This window comes from Athene noctua, chromosome 1 (assembly GCF_965140245.1).
Source record: "Athene noctua chromosome 1, bAthNoc1.hap1.1, whole genome shotgun sequence".
Classification (NCBI taxonomy): Eukaryota; Metazoa; Chordata; class Aves; order Strigiformes; family Strigidae; genus Athene; species Athene noctua.
In genome coordinates, this window is record NC_134037.1 from 92,012,182 (window position 1) to 92,033,671 (window position 21,490).

The 21,490-nt window shown below is 38.1% G+C and overlaps 1 protein-coding gene across 3 annotated transcripts in view; it reads left to right on the top strand.

Moving 5' to 3' along the window:
- Positions 1 to 21,490, top strand: part of CRIM1 (cysteine rich transmembrane BMP regulator 1) — a 196,529-nt gene that overhangs the window by 117,429 nt on the left and 57,610 nt on the right. For all 3 annotated transcript variants that reach the window (XM_074896908.1, XM_074896909.1, XM_074896910.1), the window contains 2 exons: positions 11,648 to 11,830; positions 18,716 to 18,913. In XM_074896908.1, the coding sequence (XP_074753009.1) occupies positions 11,648 to 11,830; positions 18,716 to 18,913 (381 nt within the window). The remainder of the gene's footprint in view (positions 1 to 11,647; positions 11,831 to 18,715; positions 18,914 to 21,490) is intronic.

Sequence of the window (21,490 nt, forward strand, 5' to 3'; positions counted from 1 at the left end):
TGCTGTCAAAATTGTTGCAGTGTATATCATATCAGGTGTTAGAGCTCTTTAAATTGCTCCCTTTTTTTTTCCTTGGTCATTTTCATATCCTATTTTCAACATTAATTTCTCATTGTTAATGGTGAGCTTGAGCTGTCTTAGCACTGTTGCCCTGTGCATCATTGATTTATTGCTCACTGTAACTCACACCAAAGGTTCAAAGTGCTTTTGGGTCAGGATTTCTTCTTGCCCCCCTGGCTTTCCTATTCCTAATCTTCACTTTAGTAGCCTATGAAGACAGAGTAAATTAGCAGAAAAAATAGGAGTTTTTGAAGGGAAGTTGATGCCACAGAGGGAAGCAGAAAGGCCAGATTGGAGGAAAACTAAGGTGTGTAGGAAGAGATAATGTTCTCTCTTGTTTATGTCCTTAAAACATCAGTATTAAAATATTACAGGCCAGTATGAATATTATTTTTTTACTACGTTCCTCTTTAAAAAAAAATTTCTGGGAAATCTGGAGAGAAAAACTAAATACTTGTGGTTTTTTAAAAAGGGGCATTTGTCGTTATGCTACCTAATGCTACTATCAGATTTTTTAAAATAATGCTCTTTGATATGACTTGAAAGTATATTTAGAAGGGAGAAACTTCCAGGTGCAATTACTAATGATGCTTCATTCCGGAAGGAGGAAATAGTTATAAGCCTGAAGGTTATATGTATTTTTATTAACAAGCTGGGAGCATCTGTGAAAACTACTTATGAGGAGTTCTGTATGTGATGTTGGGACTGTATGGCAGGTCATTAGTAAAGAGAACAGACCAGTCATAGAAGTTAATCTGCATTGCCTTATAACTTGGGCTTTTTCGAGTGCATGTTAGGATAGTTAGGCGGTTCTTGTATCAGGGACAAATACTGCAAGCCACACCTCTAAAACCTCTAAACTCCTAGAAAACTAATTCTGAAGAGAACTTACTAAATAAATGAATAGTGCAGTGACAAACTGGTAAAGATATATATATAGAGATAGATAGATATATATATATATGCATATATAATCCCTACCATTACTTCTGTCAGTTTAAAATGAAGAGGAGGGGAAAATGTTGTTTATGAGACTGATAGTTAAATATAATATCCAGTTCTGGTTTTTAGAAGGGTCTTGAAATACTAGCAAGTGCAGAAAAAATACAGCAGATATCAGTGACAGATGGAGAAAATATCTTACAGTGATAGGCTTAAACTTCTTCACTTCATTAAAAATAATTGCTATCAAAGTAACAAGAGCCAAATCTGTAATATCTAGGACATGCTGTTCTCGGCGGTGAGGGTGGTTAGCTGTTGGCGCAAACTGCCAGGAAGATGCTGACTTCCTTATCTTCAACCTTTCCAATTAGGATTAGATGCCTTGTTAAAGAGTGTATTTTAATCAAATGCATGTTAATGGCTTTTTAGATGGTAAGTGGGAAAGCTGTGTAATCAGTGTTACCAGTGAGTTCTATTAGTTACTTCTGTGTTTGAAAACCTCTGAAGAGAGGCAAGAGGGTGGAATAAAAAGGACATGTGCTCAGTCACATTAGTATAGTTTTCCTGCTGTTATATATTTAATGTTTAAATTAAATAAGGGGGGGGAAGGGAAGAAAAAAGCAGTTAGGTGTAATACTGATGATCTGAGGTACCTTAAAATCAAGGCGTCCGTTATGAATAAATTTATGTAGACTGCAAAAAATCCAGATAGTGTATTGTGGGGTAACTAAATCGTGTATTTAGGTAACCCTAATGATGTGCAGAGTGTTAAAACAGACCAGCCTTCTGCAGTATTTATTGCAAACGTGTACTAATATGATAGATGCCATGTTGCAGGCAGAGAGAGTATGGGAAGGCTGCCTTTACTGTGTAGGGAAAGAGGTCTGCTCTTGTTGCAGAACAGCATTGGCCAATATTGAGGGGATAATTAATGAATAACGGCAGCAAAATACGTGTTGTGTAGAGACTCTACAGTATGTTCTCTTTGTCAGCATTTTGGGGGCAGATAGTCATTCTTTTACCAATGTTTTTCCAGGATTTAATATAAAACTGATTTAGAAGTTCTATGATAAATCTGTAGATTTTGTGTGGTTATCTTTGTTACCAATACATGCTGTCTCAAACTAGCTTTTGGTTAGTCTGTCTTTTGAAAAGCATATTAATCTGCAGTGAGAGAAACTTATACAGTAATCACTCTGCAGATAGTGGAGTTGTTGCTGTTCCTGTTTGATTATAAATACAGCAGTAAGTCAATAGACTAATCATTATTTTCATGCGTCAGATTTATACTGGGTGTGTCCTTATGTTTTCCATCGTGTTATATGCTGTTTCTCATCGTTTGTTATATAATTATGTAGACAATATCACCAAAATAACGTTTATTCCTCCTTAAAAATGGTCCTGATATTTTTACTTAATTGGAGTGTGTTGTTAAGTACTTACTGTCGGTGGCTATTCAATCTTTGTATAGGCTGAGCTGCTTTTTGGATTTTTGTTATACAGGAAATAATTTAGAAAGTGCTGAGAACAACTTTCTCATCAGTGACAAGAAAAAATATATTAGAGAGCTGATGATTCTAATAGTTCTGTGTGACATTTTAATCATCCTGAATATATGCAGAGATCGAAATATTTTATGTAAAACTGTTATACTGGCTGGAGACATAAATTTGTGCTTTTTAAAACACCACTGTGGTTAAGAATGCATCGTTACAATTGATGCACAGGTATTACTGTTAGTTACAATATGGTTCTTGTCCCAAAGGTCAGTCAATTAAAAAGGTCAATTTTAAGACATGTATTGACATCTTCATTTTGAAGGAAAGCGTCTTTGTAAATAAAATAATTCTGTATTGTTTAAATGGTGGTAGAAATCAAACCAAAGTTCTCTTTTGAAGCAGTGAAGTTCCTCTGTTGTGATTTATCCAGTATGAATATTTGAGTCATCCCAGGGCATGTCCTGCCTGGTCTTTGGATGTCAAAATGATAGCTCAGACAACGATGATGGCCGCAACTTTGTTGTTTCTTGCTCCTTTTTCCTTGTCAGAGGAGAGGTCTTTACTAATTCATTTGTAAATTAAACCTTTCAACTCTCTGGAACTGTTCCTTGGTAAACACTGATTTACAACACGGTAGTGATGTGATCTTGTCAGTTGTCTTAGCTTAGAAGATGGCTGGCTGGCTGTTTCTCCTAGTCTTACTTTCTTGATGACACTCAGGGCAAGCCCCAGAATGTGCATGTAACAGAATTTTAGCTTGAAGAAGTCAGAAGCATGAATTGCTAAATTTACATCTCTGGCTGCCATAAATGAGTATAACTAGAGGTCTAGCTGCTTATAGCTATATACATCACTGCTTGTTGCATATGGGAATCAGAGATTAATATAGTAGTGTTCATTAGTGAAGTTTTCAGGGAAGAGCTACCCCCAGAGTCAAATGTGTTCATTCCTGAGAAGTATGAGGCTAGATACAGTGAAAATAAGGCAACACAGGAAATCTATAGCAAATAATTTCATCTTAATACATGAAACTGAACATGAGATTTTGCCTGTTGTGTGGTTCCAGTGCATTGTAACAGAGTGTACGTTTCAGTGAAAGTGAGTGTGTATTGCTTTGTTTAAAGGCGGGTTATTGCAATTGCCGTGAAGTTTTGCCCTACTTAGAGTTATCTGAAATACGCTTTCCATCTAGAGAATACTAGGTAGTATGTGATACATATTTGGAGAAAACTGAGCAAGAGATTCCCAAAATGCAGTCCTTCCCAAAGTACTGCATTTTACACAAGTTAGTTCAAGGTTTCTTCTGATCTACCCAAAATATGTTACTCACTCAAAATTTGTCTACTAATCCTGGTGTGCTGTCTTTTCTCATGGGAGAGCTTGTAAGGAAAAGAATTGCTTCTGTGTTAAATTACAAGCATCAAGAAGTAAATCTAAAGGGCTTGAAAGCTGCACATGCAGCAAGAGTAGAAGTGTTTGGAAACAAGAGATATCCAGACTTGCCTGTTCTCTAATTACATATTGATGCATGGGTCTCTTGTATGTAAATTGCACTAAAGCACATACTGACTGTGAGCTCCGTCTTAGAAATTTGAGAGAGTAATTACCAGGCATCCTGCAGCTGCTTCCTTCTGTCGGTCAGGGCTTCCACTTCTCAGTAAGTTTACTTGAATACAACTGCTACTTTGAAAGAATCTCCGATTGCTTTATGAAAGATGGTAAACTGCACGTGTGAGAGTGGTCCTTGCTAATGTGTCCATGTGGTCCAGGGTTGAGGAGACCAGGCTGCTTTCTGCCATGGCCACATAAGCTGTGATTTGAGAGTCCAGCCTTGCCAGAAGTAGCTCTGGTGCCCCACTCATGTCCCTTTTCCCCAGAGGTGAGTTGTGAACTTGCATCACCCTGCCCATTGAAAATGGGACTACCTGAGGTATGCACAAAAATAATGAGCATTGATCCAGGGAAGAAAGGATGACAACTTCCCCTGGGACTTAAGACTGGGACCTTCTCTATACTGTTTCAGGCTGTACTGATGATCACATGGTGGTACAGAAGTGATCTCCTAAATCATCAAGCTCTTGCATGTCACTTGATGTGACACATAACCTGTGTTTTATAACTACTTGTGTAAATTTTTTCCTCATCTGAGAAGATATCGCTGACATAAATAAGGCATTTCTCTCTTCTCTGTGCCTCCTGGCTTTCCTCACACTTGCATCTCTATACAACAGCACTGCATTGGAAGAGAGATTAAAATCCCTCTTTAATCACACTTCTTGTCACCTGTTGATCTCACAGCAATTGCAGTTCCATTATTAAGCTCATAGTGTAATAAAGGTGATTCCACTGTTTCTGAAGGGAAGTAAGAGTCACCTGTTTCTAAAGGGAGCATCAGTGAGTACTGAAGGGATTTGATAGGGAGTATCGGGTCAGCAAGGAAAATCTTTCCTACAGAATGAAGAATGGAATCCAAATGAAACGCCTCACAGACACCAGCTAATTACCACAGAGTTCCCATTATTTATTTCACTAATCCTGATAGAACTTAAATTGCACTTCCATTAAACTTATTTTCCGTGTGCTCTTAAGAAATAAATATTTGACCAAGGTAACAGTCTGTCCCAGAGCAGAGAACTGAATATAGTCCTAATCCTAATTAAACATTACTGCATATTTCTCTCTGGGCATCCAAAATCACTGAATTTTGTGGTGGACTTTAAGTAGGCACCTGCTTAAAAATAACAAGATGCAAAATGCAGCTTAGAAGGAGCAAAAGTTAACAAACTCTTTTCTAATTAATAAAAGGAAGATTAATATTAAAGGAAATTAATCTGGGATCAAAAACGTAGAGAGATTTAATGATTGTAGGGTGGGCTTTTGGCTTTCAGTTTTGCTTGTTTTTTCTTCATTCAAAACATTTGAACAGTACTTGAAAATCATGGCTAATCACCAGCCACAGCAGTGTGGAAATTTGATCTAGTACAGGAAAAAAGTATGTCAGTCTGCCAAACCATGTCAAAGCTTCTAGATAGTAAGAACCTGAATTATACTCACTGTAGTCAAGTTGGGAAAAGTATCTGAAATAATGGAAGTCATTACCACCTACATTTAAAACAGAAGGAAAGGGATAATGCAGAAAACTGAAGGCCAGTCGAAAGGCCAGACATCGCATGTAAATATATTCCATGTGTAGTTGCCTATAAATAACCAAAGAGGAGGGGTAGCAATTGTCAGGACTACATCTGGATGTGAAATCAAAGTTTTTACAGTGGTTCAGTATAAGTTGGAGGATTGGTCGGTCAATGGGTAGTAGAGACTGAGTTTTAAATAACGTAAGGACAAAGTCTAACTCACAACTTTCTTTCATGACAATTAATGAAAGAGAAGATATTAGATTCTGTGAAACTGATGGTATATGGAAAGATTATTTGATGCCAGATGTAGTTTTGTCTGGTTTTAAAAGCTAAAAAAATATGAAGTAAATACTTCTAGTATTTACTTAGGTGTACTAGTAAATTTTTTTGCCAAAATGAATTTTCTTGGTAAGCTAACGTATTCAGTAATGTTCTGGCTGTCAGCTTTTTCTAGATGCTTAAATTTGACAGGGTTGCCAACATTTTGGAACGGTTAGAATTAATTTTCTCAAAAAATGGAAGAAATGGTTAGAACTTTTATAACGCCAAACCACATCTTTGTGTTACAGGTTTGGGGATTCTTTTTTTCCTGCAATTTTTAACTTCTCTCATGCACTGGAGGCTTATCACAGATGTACTGGCAATGAATGATGGGCCACGCCAGTCCCTTTTAGTGGTGATGTGATTGTTTCAGATGAGTGTGTCCTGGTAACATGCCTAGGGCTAAACTGATCATAATATGTATTTTCTCCTGTGATAGATTGACAGACTACTGGGATTTAAATGTATTCCTCAGTTATGAAGAACATGGCTTACTTCCAAGAGTATTTTGTTGCTGTTTGGGGGTTTTAGAGCACAGCCATGGCCCTCAGTGGGCCCAGCTCTTCCTTTGGCTGTCCTGGGGTTCTTCTGTGGTAGGGCTTTAACCTACTGCAGGATGTTAAAAAGTATCACTACTTAATTTTCAGAAGGTACAAAGGGGGAATAGCCTAGATGATAGCCACAGAAGCAATCAAACACTGAAAAGAATGACTTGGTGAAGAAAAAATTGAAAGAAATGTGTGCATTCTATCTGTAAGAGAAGGATGGAGGCAGGGACACCCAGGGTGAGTCCTCTTAGCAGCAAATCCGTACAGGGGAGGAAGGTAAAAAACAGTAGGACATGTACCTTAAAGATGGGATGAAACTTGGGAAAATAACTTTCTGTTTGTTTGTTGTTTCTGTCTAACCTGAATTACCCTTGCTGTGCTTTGAGTTTACTACACTAAAACCGTGGAACTGTTTAATAGGCAGGTTGCAGTTTCTCCGTTACCAGTGGTTTTAAAGAAAAGATCAAGCCAGGGATGTATTAGATAGAGCTGATTTTGTTGGGGGATCTTTCCCTGCTCTTTTTCACGATGCAACCTCCACCTGATACAGTGACTTGAAAATAAGTCTTTTGTCTCTATGGGGAACACCTCGCAGTCTTGTCTACTGTGTGTAAAAAAGCTACATATATCAACCTATACAAGAGCTGTCTTCTGAAGTTGCCTAAAGATTACTGGAGTGGGATCAGCTGCTGAGGTGGACAGAAAATTTTAAGACTTCTGTTGAAATTTGGCGCTGTCTGTAGATTGTGGCAGCTGGATATAAAAGTGGTTTATAATGTGATGATACAGACTTTCTCTGCTAGAAACCTTACTATAAAAATCTGATTATTTCCACTTTGTTTTAAAGGTGAATTGCTGAATTTGATTTTCCTCAACATCTCGAGTATCTTTTATAGACCCCAGGTGCTACAAAATAACGATTCTTTCCTTTAAGCTGTGCAACTATGTATAAATAATTGTATAAATATATGCATAAATAATTACACTGATTTACAAATGATAGTTACTGGTTTGTTTTAATTCTGATGTTTCTGCTTTTGGAAGACCTTTTCAGAAGATGCAGGGCCAAAGGACTTTCAGAATGGCCCTGCAATTTTGTTAATAGGGAATACACTGCACTGAGCAGTACAATCTGAAGAGTAAGAACCCAATTATTTTTTTTTCATACCTAGCTTGTTTTTATATATTTGCAAGGAAAGAAAAGCATATACAGTGTGTTGTTCTTTTACATTGTTATGGGCTAATCCCAATTAAATATATCCTCTTTTTTTAAACTCCCTGTATCAGTGCAGCTTTTGAAAAACAGAAAGCTTTTCTGTGTTTTATTTATACAGACATAGAATTCAAGTTTATCGGTTTCCTTCCCTTTCATTTAATCAAAAGTTCACAGCACTTGCCCTAGTTCCTTCCAAGAGTCGGGTACAAATACTTCTGTACACTGAAGGTACATCTGAAGTGCTAGAATGACGAACCTTTTAATCCTTTAAACAACAGAAAATTGTTTTGAATCTCACTTCTGCTCTGGGAATTCTGCTGGAATTTCTGGTACTACTAAAAAAAAATAAAAATACCCAAACTTGCCTACAGACAACGGATGCCTGAATCATTTCATGCACTTGACATAACCATATGCAGAAATGCTGCCTCACAAGGGCTGGATTGCCAAACTTGCATGTGTTTCTGAGCTGTTCCATGACTCTAATCAAAGAAAACCACAAGTATTGGGAAACTACAGAAATCTCAATAACAGAAGTTTTATTTTGACCTAGTTCAGCCAATAGAACTGTATTTAATTAGCTTTAAAATCATAAGGTAAAATACCTTAGAAAACTGATTTGATAAAACAGATTGTGTCTGTTTGCATTTCAGATTGAGAGACAAAGGTCTTGAGAAATAACCATGGTTTGTGTTTCTATAGTGTGAGGCTGCGTAGCTCACTGCACTGCTGCCTTTAGGTCTGTCGCTCCCAGAACAAAAGCACTGTGACCATGAGATCTGTAGAGCTAAATTTGTGCCAGAACTATTTCTCATTTAACTCTGTGGCAGGATCTTTAATGCCAAATCAAGTCCAGTTTCTTAGTCATGCTTAACTTTATATAAAAACAGAGATGGGGTATCATCTGTCCTTCACAGCCAGTGTAAACTCTGTATTGTTCTGGGTATTGTGCGCTCTGTCCTGTCTCCTTTCACAGATGGGCAGTTGTACATCTCTGCTTGGTCTGGATCAATCTTGTATTACTGGGTTATCTGGTAGCTGGCAGTCACTGAGTTCATGTTCATGAATCCATGGCCTGGGTGTCTGTGTCATGCCTACTGTTTCATTCTGGTAGTTTGCATCAGAAAAAGGATTTGGTGTTTCGGATACATTTAATCACTTTGTGCTATGAAGTTCAGTCAATTTAAATTAGTTTGCCATGAAGCAGAGCTTTGGTACTTGAAGAATTCTACCTGTAGTATTCTCTTTATTGGCAGACTAGTGAATTCATGGTTACTGGCCTTTGGGAAAAAATGTATTTATTTAATCTTAGCTTTATGTTCTTTTGCTCTTTGGTGGCTGCCATATACAGATCAATAAGATAATAAAATTAGTGCTTTTTAAAAAAAAGGAGAGAACTGAGAGATTCTTCCAGCGTATCATTGTGGAAGAAATGCATCATTACAATTTCATGGGTGGTGCTCACTCTTTCATTAGGCTTCTACTTTATGAGTATCTACAGCTAAACTTCTTCGTTGAGTGCTTGTTTTGGCTTGACTGAGTCTGAAGACTGCAGTCTTACATATGGTTCTAACAAAGGTAATCCTTGTCTCATAGCTGGAGGTATAGGCTTAGGTCAATAGTGTAGTATGAATGTATACACTATCATAAATCTGGACAGCAAAAACATACCTATAGTGAAATTCTGTGGTGGTTTTCATTGTAGGAATAAAGCATACTGTTTCCTTCCAGGATTTACAGTTACTTGCTAGGTTTTGTTTGGACTTTTTTAAAATGAATGACAATTCATAGAAGATGATGTCTCTGCTTCTAACTAGGCAGGAATTCAGATCTACTGTTTGGGGGCAGGGGGGAAATCAGTAAAAATCTGGAGAGCTGCAATAAAAACAGTAAAGTCAGAAGCAAATGGATTAAAGGCCTTTTGAGTTGTGTTGGCACTTTTTCCTTTCTGAGAAGGTTTTTAAACTAACAGCTTGAGCTGAATAAACTTGAAATATTTCTCAAGTGTTTGTTTCTGTGAATTGCTTTCTAATGAGGTCATAGCTGTTTTCCCGGACACAGTGGTATTTCCTCTTCTTACTCTTTTTTTTTTTTTTTTTTTTTTTTTAATGCTGCTTTCTACATTATGCCTTGAAGACAGAACAGACATATAAAAATCAAACATTGCTCAGGATACTTCCAAGTTTTAACTCCAGTGCTTTACAATCATTGGCTCAAGGCTGAAGCTCAGTGTAAGCGTATGTGGAAAGAAATACTGGAGTCCTTGAAATGCTTTAAAGTTTTGAAGAAAACCTGTATCACTGTCAAGAGTAACTCAGATGAAAAGTTTTTAGCCCCCAAAAGTAAGAGGATTGGGGTAGGTGGAAAGGAATCTGTAAATGCTGAATTTTCACTTAAATATATTTCATCTCCTATATTTTGAGCACTAACCAAAAGAGAAAAATCACCTGACCACAAAGTGGGCAGTTTTCAGCCCTATGTAGCTATGTAAGTAAATAGGCTTTTCCATGTATTCTACAGAAATGAGCAACAAAGACAATTGTCCTTTCTTTCCTTTGCTATGTTTAGTTCAAATGTAATAAAATTTGTTGGGTTTATCTACAGTTTCGTAGCGTTTAATTTTGATTCAGTTGCTGAAATAAAGTTTCCTGTTTGCAGAACCTTTGGCTTTTGAGACTGCTAGATTTGTAGCTTCTGAAAAAATACATCTGTTTACTAGATACTGTTTTACTTCAGGTAGCTGTTTTCTGACATCTTGGGCTAGTGACACAGAAGGGCCAAAAAGTTTATTCTGAAGAGAGGAAGAAGGAGGAGGCTTAAGTTGTTGAGTAATGTATTGATGAAACTGTGAAGTCACGATTTCTTGATTAACAATGTTTCAGCCCTGGGCTGTGGATCTTCATAGTGCTCTGTGTGTGTCTGGTTGAACAGAATTCGTTCTGCTGACAATAGGTGGTGGAAGGTGGAGGAAAGTTCACATGTGTGAGGTAACTGCAAGGTCAAAAGCCCTAAGGAGACTGTTCATGATGTGTGGTTCTGCTTTGTAATCTGGAATCACACGTCTAAAAAAAAAAAAAAATTAAAAAGTGGTTAAATCTGCAAATAGTTTTGTTGTTTCAGTATCTTTTTTCTCTTTTGTTTTTGTTTTTGTTTTTGTTTTAATATTAACAAAGTAACGAAGCAATGTCTTTCCCAAAATAATTAGGAATTTTCAGAGGCTTTTAGTTTCCCACAAAGTTTGGATTTAATTATACATTAGGGCTCTGCTGTAGATGTAGGCATACAAGAAAGATTCATCTTGGTTTTAAGCATTTATTAAAATTGAGATTATTTTCTGTGGTGGGTGTAGATGTGAGCTAACTAGTACAGCTCCAGGTTGCTTGAACTGAGAAGTATTCAGTTCTGCATAACAGATCACACAGTCACAGAATATGTTTGGGGTTTTTTTTAAACATATCCCTCTGGATTAGACAGCTTTAGTGCAATTTATCCACCTGTGTACCAAGTCCTGCAGAAAGGAAGATTACACTTAAGAACCAGAAACAGAAAAATCTATTGCTTCATGTGCTGAAATTTGAAGTATCTTCTGGCTCATCCAGAATGAGAACAGTTTAACACAGCTATTTACCATCTATGAATACTAGTGCCATAACCTACCTTCAGTATTTTAATTCTTAAAATTGAGACTTTTAATTGTAAATAATTGCTCTGAAAGAAATAAAATGCTATTCAAAATTATCTTCCATTGTTGAAACAGGCAAGAAAATATACCATGTTCTTAGAAAATAAATGGGTTTGAGTTTAAAAAATTAAAGAAAAATCAGCTGTCTCTTTCATATCTGGTTTTGTGAGTAGCAGCATGTGTTTAACTATTTCCCATTTATCAATATCTGTAAAATACTTTTTTTTTTTTTTCCTTTTTTTCAGAAGTGAAGCCAACTTGCATATTTAACAGCATGGAATATTATGATGGGGACATGTTTCGAATGGATGCTTGTCGGTTTTGTCGATGCCAAGGTGGAGTCTCTATTTGTTTCTCTGCCCAGTGTGGTGAGCTACACTGTGACAGGTACTACGTGCCTGAAGGAGAGTGCTGCCCAGTGTGTGAAGGTACAGTATCTTTTTAATCCTGTTTGCTTATTAATTCTGATGCTTTTTTTATTTGATTTTCCAATGCAAATGAGCAAACAAGTGCTTTATTTTGTTCTTCTGAAGTTTGCAGATTCCTCCTTAGTTCATTTCATTTCTACATCTTTGCTGTGTCCAAGTGTGCTGTGTTGTTCTTTGCAGTGCTTCTCTGACGTTGACACACTGCACTTTTTATAAAAAGCTGCTTGAGTTTCTTTTCCCTTCTGTATCAGAACTTCCTTAAACATTGTCAAGTGTGCATTACTTTTTGGGGGCCTTCTTCCCAAAGGTCTTAAGAAGCTGTTCCTAATCTATGCATCAGGTTTACACAGGCTTCTCCAAAGCAGCAGTGGTGACCCCAAGACAAGCTTCCGTTGCTTTTCAGTCTGCTTCCAGTCTTGTTCTGTTCAGCTAGGGCAATGCATACACCTTCTCTACAATTATAGCAAAGAAACGGGACAGTAATCTGACTTCAATGTTTTTCTCTTCCTCCTTTGCCCTGTTGACAGCCTTCTCTGCTTGCTAGGCCTGCAGTCCTCCTAAAAAGGATTCTGTGGGAAATTTCATGTTGACCCCGTTGCTTACACTAGAAAGTATTTGACACATGTTCTGCCAGAATGTGATCAGAATTCCAGCAGAGGGAAATGGGGCTGGTTCTCTACACTTCAGTCTCACCCCAGTGGGAGGCAGGTTATGGCCATGACAGACAAAAGGCCTGTGAGGCATGCCTGGTCCCTGTGTTTAGATGTAAACTTAGGAATGACTTCTCAATAAGCAAAATAACAAGAAAATGTCAAATCTCTTCCTAAGAGGAGAGGAATCTAATTATTAATGTCATTTTCAAAAACTTCGCCGTGTGCTTAATATCAGTATTCCAGTAGTTCCTTACAGGACCAAGGAAGCTAAAAGATCCATTATAGTTATGCTTCATTCCAAAAAGAGAATGATGAAAATAACCCTGTAAAAATTAGTCTAAAAGAGGCAGCTGTGAAGAGTTGGACCTTCTGAGTCAGCACAAGATCTAGTGAAGGGTGCTGTTTTGGTGGCTTTTTTTGTTACAAACTATTGAAAACTTCCTCAGAGATTTGAAAAAAAATAAAATCTGGATAATGAAATATCAGTGTGGTAAGGTAGGAAGTAGGAAGTCATGCTTTTAAAAAGTATTTGTATTTTTATGTTTTAGTGTATCGGTTCATATCAGGTTTGATACATGATGTTCACATGTAGAGAAGCTGAAATACAAATGTTGTAGGCTTAAGTATTCTAAAGAGTATCTGCTGGAATCAAAACACAGCAGAGAGGGAACAATCCAGGAGGTTCCTGGAATGTGCGGAGGATAACTTCCTCACGCAGCTGGTGAGTGAGCCAACCAGGGAAGGTGCCCCCATGGACCTGCTTCTTGTGAACAGGGAAGAGCTTGTGGGGGAAGTAAAGGTTGGAGGCCGTCTAGGGTGCAGTGATCATGAGATGATTGAGGTTTTGATCCTTGGAGAAACAAAGAGAGGGGTTAGCAAAACTGCCACCTTAGACTTCTGGAGGGAAAACTTTGACCTGTTCAAAAGACTGGTTAACAAAATCCCTTGGGAGGCTGCCCTGAAGGATGGGGGAGTCCAGGAAGGCTGGACATACTTCAAGAGAGAAGTCTTAAAGGCACAGGAGCGGGCTGTTCCTGTGTGCCAGAAATCAAGCAAGTGGGGAAGGAGACCAGCCTGGCTAAACAGGGACCTTTGGCTGGATCTCAAGAGCAAAAGGAGAATCTGTTGCCTTTGGAAGAGGGGACAGATCTCTCATGAAGACTATAAAGGTGTAGTGAAGTTATGCAGGGAGAACATTAGGAGAGCCAAAGCACAGCTAGAGCTCAACTTAGCTATAGCTGTTAAGGATAATAAAAAATGTTTCTATAAATTCATTAACAGCAAAAGGAGGATTAGGGAAAATCTCCCTCCTTTACTGGATGCAGAGGGAAACATGGTAACTAAGGATGAGGAAAAGGCTGAGGTGCTCAACGCCTACTTTGCCTCAGTCTTCAGCAGTGGAACTGGCTGTTCCCTGGACACCCAGCCTCATGAGCTGGGAGATGGGGAGGGGAAGAAGATGGAGGTCAGCACAGCTGAAGAGGACGTGGTCAGAGACCTGCTGCACCACTTGGATGCACACAAGTCTGTGGGACCGGATGGGTTACACCCAAGGGTGCTGAGGGAGTTGGCAGATGTGCTCGCCAAGCCGCTGTCCATGATTTACTTGAAGCCATGGCTAACTGGGGAGGTCCCATTGGACTGGGGGCTGGCAAATGTGACACCCATCTACAAGAAAGGCAGAAAGGACGATCCAGGAAACTATAGACCTGTCAGTCTGACCTCGGTGCCAGGGAAGTCATGGAGCAGGTCATCTGGAGTGCCATTACAAGTCATATAATGGACAACCAGGGGATCAGGCTGAGTCAGCATGGGTTTATGAAAGGCAGGTCCTGCCTGGCAAACCTGATCTCCTTCTATGACAAGATGACCCAACTATTGGATGAGGGAAAAACTGTGGATATTATCTACCTGGGTTTTCGAAAAGCATTCGACACAGTTCCCAACAGAATTCTCATAGAAAAATTGGCTGCCCATGGCCTGGATGAGCGAACAGTCTGCTGGGTCAAGCACTGGATGGATGGACGGTCCCAGAGAGTGGGGGTCAGTGGAGCTAAATGCAGCTGACGGCCGGTCACAAGTGGTGTTGTTCCTCAGGGCTCGGTGTTGGGACCATTTCTGTTCAACATCTTTATTGATGATCTTGACAAGGACATAGAGTGTATCATCAGTAAATTCACAGATGACACCAAGTTAAGCGGGAGTGTCGATCTGCATGAGGATAGGGAGGCTCTGCACAGAGACTTGGATAGATTGGATCAGTTGGCCAACGTTAACGGGATGAACTTCAACAAGGCCAAGTGCCAGGTCCTGCACTCGGGCCACAACAACGCCCTGCATGGCTACAGGCTTGGGGAGGTGTGGCTGGAGAGCTGTCTGGAGGAGAAGGATCTGGGGGTTCCAATTGACAAGCAGCTGAACATGAGCCAGCAGTGTGCCCGGGTGGCCAAGAAAGCCAACGGCATCCTGGCTTGTATCAGAAGTAGTGTGACCAGCAGAAGTAGGGAGGTGATAGTCCCCCTGTGCTCTGCACTGGTGAGGCCACACCTGGAGTATTGTGTCCAGTTTTGGGCACCTCAATACGAGAGAGATATCGAGGTGCTGGAGCGAGTGCAGAGGAGGGCAACGGAGCTGGTGAAGGGCCTGGAGAACAAATCCTGTGAGGAGAGATTGAGGGAGCTGGGACTGTTCAGTTTGAGGAAGAGAAGGCTGAGGGGAGACCTCAGCACTTTCTGCAACTACCTGAAAGGACATTGTGGAGAGGCTGTTGCTGGTCTCTTCTCACAGGTGATCAGTGACAGAACAAGGGGAAACGGCTTTAAACTCCAACAGGGGAAGTTTAGACTGGACACTGGGAAAAAAAATTTCACAGAAAGACTGGTCAGACGGTGGAACAGGCTGCCCAGGGAGGTGGTGGAGTCGTTTAGATGAGCTGTTGGGGGATATGGTGTAGGGGAGAACTTTGTAGAATAGGGCTGATGGTTGGACTCGATGATCCCAAGGGTCTTTTCCAACTTGAATGATTCTGTGATTCTGTGAGATACAAGTCCATGTTTGTCCTGTGTTTAAGATCTGGTCTAGATATTAACTATTGTTATCACTTTTAGTTGGAGGCAGTTTCAGTCTTTCCTGGTACAGTTGTGCCTATACTTTTAAGAGCCTTTAAGCTGTGCAGAAAAAAAAAAAAAGATTCAGTGCTCTACTGTCATTTAATGACAGATTTAAAAATTTTAAACAAGGCATATCTGATGTGGTGAAACACTTCCTAAGTGCAGATCCACTCCTAAAGTATTTGCTACATGAGCTGCTGACTTTATAGAATATGTAAAATCTGTTTTTTTCTATTATTTCTATTTTTCACATACGTGAATATTCTGAGATTTGGGATTATGAAATCCTTATGACAAAGTATATAGATACATAAACAATGTAGCCATGTTTCTATTGTGTCTGGGCTCTGTATATCAGTTCTGTCATACTCAGATGTGGGTGCTGATTTTCCACATGGACTTAACAGTTTTACATAAGTCCTTTGTCTTGTTTGGTGATTTAAATATTGAGCTATCTTATGATTTATCAATAAATTGTTCTGCCATATCATCATACAATGTTAAAAGTTGATTTCTCCATTTTTGCAACCTTTGACTCAGACTATCAAGAAAACCTGTTGACATTTCTGTTTGGATTTGAGTTGTTGTGTATTGGGCCTTCAGTGGAAATTTCTTCTTAAGACCGGTCCTTAGTAGATAGAATGAAATGTATAATGGTTTATAATTATTGACTACAGTCTTCTTTTTCAAGTAATGGCTGTGATTTAATTTCCACTCAGCTGACTGAGGTGCCAAGTTACAGGGTCCTTCATCAAATCATCCAGCGGTGGTTGGCTTGCTTCTTTCTGTTCATGCTTTTCTGATAGGGCTTGTAGGACTGAATCAAGAAAGTCCAGTTTCTGACTTCTGAATGATTGGGTGGTAAGATACATGTTGTTTTTTTACTATAAATCCCTTTTGATTTAGTGGAAATTTTAGGTGAGGCTAGCAAACTGGCTCCATTAATGTATTATAATTTTCCTGGTTCGTTTAAACACTTAAAAAGAAAAAAAAAAGCAAGTTCTGATCGCTTTCTTAATAACTCAGGTTATGTTAAGTGACATCTAAATTGACAAGGTAAGACTTAAATGGCCAAAATGTATACTTAAGAGCCCACCCATTCATGCTTTTCTAGTTGGTGAAGAGGTGGCATTTTTTTTCTACCTCTTCCCTTTCTACTTGATTATTTCATGACTGATTTTCAAGGTGATTGTTTTCTACTTTTTTCTTGATGATAGAAATATAAAGAAATATAACACTTTCTTCTTTTCTGCAACAATTTAAAACTGGCAAATGGTAAATTTGATGTGCATTGTGTATACAGGCACAGGCCCTTCTTGACTCAGCTCCAGGAAGAAGACTTTCTTTGAAGTTCTATAGGAGATCTTAGCATCAGGAAATTTCCTGGGCTCAATGTGTAGATTTAAATGCTGCTGACTTTTAAGGGTACCAGGGACTTTGTGCTTAGACTTGCATGGAAGACTACTGAAAATAACATGAGTCTTATATGGCTTTTCTGTGCTTTCTCTGTATTCCAGTGTCAATCAGAATCCCATACATGAGTTGAATAATAAAATTCACTTCATTTGTTTGTGTTTGATTCAATTTTTGGCTGGGTCAAAATAGTTCATTACAGATGCAAGGTAATCCTAAAACATAAAAGGTGCAAAGTTAAGAGATTAGGAAACATTTCAAACATCTTATTTTCCCAAACACCTGTTTCTATATTGGTTTAACCTATTTTGCTAAAATTTGGAATATCAATAAAATTCAGGATGGGAATGAATGTCAGGTAGAGGTAGAAGTTGTGCACAGTTACACTCTGAATGTTGAGAGTTTGATACAGTCATAAAGTGATACAGTGGTTTATATCACAACAGCTATTAGCACTGCTACTATTTAAAATGTGTTGCCTTCCTTCCAAAGGGGAGTGATGAAATTTCAGAAAAATATTCCAAGTATGATTCAGTCCTTTTTTTTCCCTTTAGATAGGACATCTCTTTTCTCCCAGGTCCTTCAAACTTAACACTTTTTGAAAATTGACTTATGGGTAAATGTCTTGTGCTTATTTGATGACTGATATCTGATGTCTGCTAAAAAATGGCTTTGATTGTATTTATTGTTTTTAATATACTGAATTTGCTTTAATGTGTAATTTGTATTATTGCTTGCTTTGAAAACTTGAACCTAAGTACTGTACATTCTTATATATTTAGGTTTTGAGTCTAACAGTTACCTTTTTATTAGCCACTGTGATAAGTTGCATATATTCACATAATGCATATTTTTTTACTATTAATATCAGCGTTGTTTATTGCATTTCTGAAAAGTAAACCGTGTTATTTCTGACAAGTAAAAGCTGCTTTTATTCCAAGTCATGAATTAGCATATATAGAGTTGAATTATTTATTTGCATGAAACTTGATGAGAAATCTTACATAAAGTACATCCCCCGGATTTCTGTTATTTAAATAACTGAGTCTTAATTTGATTGCTAGCAGGTAAGTGGGTCTTGCGGCTTTTAAGGGGAAAAAACTTCAACTGAAGTGAAATGGAAAACTGAGCCAGATTACCTGTTCAGGAAAACTAGTATATCTCCAAAACTGTGATGAGGTGTAGCTTAAAGCAGTCTCCTTGTTGGGGCAGGAAATGTGCTAGAGGTCTCATCTTTGCTCATACCATAAAATAGTGGTGTGATGCTGACAGGAGTCATTCCAATGGTTCATTGAGATGTTTTCAGTTTCCCTCAGAATTTGTTAATTTGGTACAAAAAATGGATCAATAGATCTAAGATTCATTTTGTTTTGAAGAACAAAATTTGAAAATCAAAAAGTTAAGCGTCATAATTGTTACATACAAAACTTGATCTGAAATACTTAAAAATAGAACGCTGAATTTATTAATGTTCAGTATAAGTTGACAACTTTTTTGACAGTGAATTTCAATATTGAAATACCTACGTTGTTACCCATCTTATTTTCTCACTCTGTACCACAGTGTGGTTCTTTCAGTGTTTGGTAGTGGCTGCACTTAACCCTTTCTAGGTAATGTAAAATCACAGTATAGCACTTATTCATACATAAAGTTTAGGTGTGAAAGGGAAGATAAAACTTATTGTTCTGTTGCAATTTCTCTCATTTCAGACCCAGTTTATCCAGTAAATAACCCTGCTGGCTGCTATGCCAATGGTCAGATCCAAGCTCACGGAGACCGCTGGCGAGAGGATGACTGTACTTTCTGCCAGTGCATCAATGGAGATCCACACTGCGTTGCAACGGCCTGTGGGCAGAGCTGTCTAAATCCTGTTAAAGTCCCTGGGGAGTGCTGCCCAGTGTGTGAAGGTAAGAGTGGTATTTCCAGTATAACGCTTTGGTCTGTCGTGACTGCTGCTTTCCTGGTAATTCCTGGTTTACTCACAGCATTGCCTGTGGCTGAATAAACTAGTGAGGGCAGAAAAAATAAGCATGGTTTAACTACACTTGTATGTGTCAATGTCCAATACCCTTTTGACCCAAAAGAGTATAGGAAGAGGTCATTTAAGATCAGTGTTGTTCACTAATTTTGCTCTTAGCTTTGATTAAAGCTTATTAATAAATACAGGAGAAGTTAGAAAATTAAAATGTTCATCAGCTCAAGCTACTGATAATTGGATTATTCCTGGTTGCTCATTCATCAGTGCCATTTAGATATAACTGAAAATCTCTTTGCACAATATAGTTTGATATTGGACATAATTATTTCAGTGAAACTTAGAAAGGATAATATTATCTGGGAGACAGATTAATTTTAACTGTTTAAAATACAGTTTTCTTACCTTGTGGAAATACATATATCTTGTATAACTGACTGAGTTTTTAACTATATGGTATATACTTCCCCAGCCTGGCAATGGAAATGTGAAGATTTGCAAACTGAGACATTTACTAAAAAAAAAAAAAAAAATTGTATGTATGTACGTTCAGATTTGCTTTTTCTGGAGTAGTTATTCATCATGAAAAACACCAGATTGTGAAGTTCAGAAATGTTTACGTAGACCTGTCTTCCTAGCCATCTTCACAGTGCATAAGTGCTTGTGGATGCTCAATGAACTACCACTTAGATTTTTCCTGTAATTTTATGTAACTGCGTGTGTCTTGGGGCTCTTCTTGAGTTGTGGTATCAATCCAAGTTCACTGGGATACTAACTTGTTAGGATAAATCTGAGGACTATAAAGATTTTTTTACAGGTGCTCTTTCATTCCAAAATTCACATCACAAGATATGAAGGTGTCTGATAATGTATAAAAGCAGATGCTGAACTGCAGAGAGTTGCTGCTTTCACTGAATTAATTTTACAATAAGGAAGCAAGTTAACTTCTTTTAAACCCCAGCAATCCCCTCATGATGGATATCACAGAGTATGTGCTGTCACCCCTCCTTATTTAGCATGTAGGTGAGGAAGGTTGGGAAGGTATTACAGGGAGAGGTTGATGGAAGTATTTTCAATATGTTGAGGGGGTTTTTCCTCCAATGAGAGAAGTATAGCCAAATGTCTCTGGTTTACAGATAGAAAAAAATGGGTGAGAGATAACTGGTTTAAATGCTTACCTATATCAGACTGAGACAATTATGATGAACTGTGGGAAGGGGAAGCAAACACAGGGTATAGCATAGGCTTCCATCGTTCATTACTAAAGGCTGCAATATAGCTAAGTTGGTGCTTCGTTAACATACCACATTAATGCCTCTACAGTGCTTTCAGGACACAAGTTAGCCCATCTAGACTAGGTTAGGTAATTCTGTGCTATAACATGCTTTTACTCTTAGAAGCAAAAGTAACCAGCAACTGCTTAAATCCATAAAAGTTGTTTTTTTTGTGGTTGAGGGGGTGGGATGTGGTGTTAAATTATACTTACAATACCAGTGATGTCGAATAGATCAAGACTGACACAATAGCACCATGGTATCAATATTTAAATGAGATTCTTGTGTCATCTTAATTATATTTTCTCAGAAAATAATCTGACTTGTTATTTTGTCATGTTAGCTGTTGTACTATGTACACTTAAACGTAGCCACTTGGTTTTGAGTGTGTTATCTGGAGAAAAGTAATACTGAATAGTATTTTGAGAGACTTCTAAATTTTAAGCTTGAAAACATCACATTTGACTCGGTGTTTCTTTGACAGCACATACTGCCAAGTAAACAGTCAAGGGGTAATGAAATTGTATAAATGATAGAACCAGCAATTCCTGGAAATAGTTTTAGTTCATGGTAGGAAGGGATTTGAGCATACTCACGCACCAGTGGTCAGAGGATACCTGAAAACACCTTGAATCCTCTCTTCTTTCTTCCCTTCTCTCCCCCACAGCAAACAAACCTAAACAAAACAGGTGATTATGCTTTGTAATGCCAAGTTGTTTAATTTCAGAAATTTATTTTGGGGAATATTTCAAAGATCAAAAATCTGGACTGTTAAAACTCAGCAGCGAGTTCAGATGCCAGAATCCAAGATATAAAAAATAGAGTTTGCAAGAAGCAGCTTCAAATGACTATAAGAAATTTCTCAGCATCTGAGCCTTAACAACTTACTTTGGAATAATAATAAATCAAAAAATCTCCAAGAAATTAACTAGTCAAGGGTATCAGTAAACTTCCTGAAGTTATGTTTTGGGGCATCAAATGAGTTAAAGGCTGCTATGCCTTGTGATTAGCAGCCTGAATAAAAATGTTTACATATATTAGAGAAGAAATTTGTCAGTTAAGGAGACCTGTGTGTCTCTGACTCACTTAACATTTTTCTTTGAAAACTTGCATTAAGAAAATCCTAGAATGTTAGGAACAAATAATAATGTTAATTGTTGGCTGTCTGCATACTGTGTATTTTTAAATTATTTTTGAAAAAAGTAGATGTTTGAGCTGGTGCCACCAGGGACTTG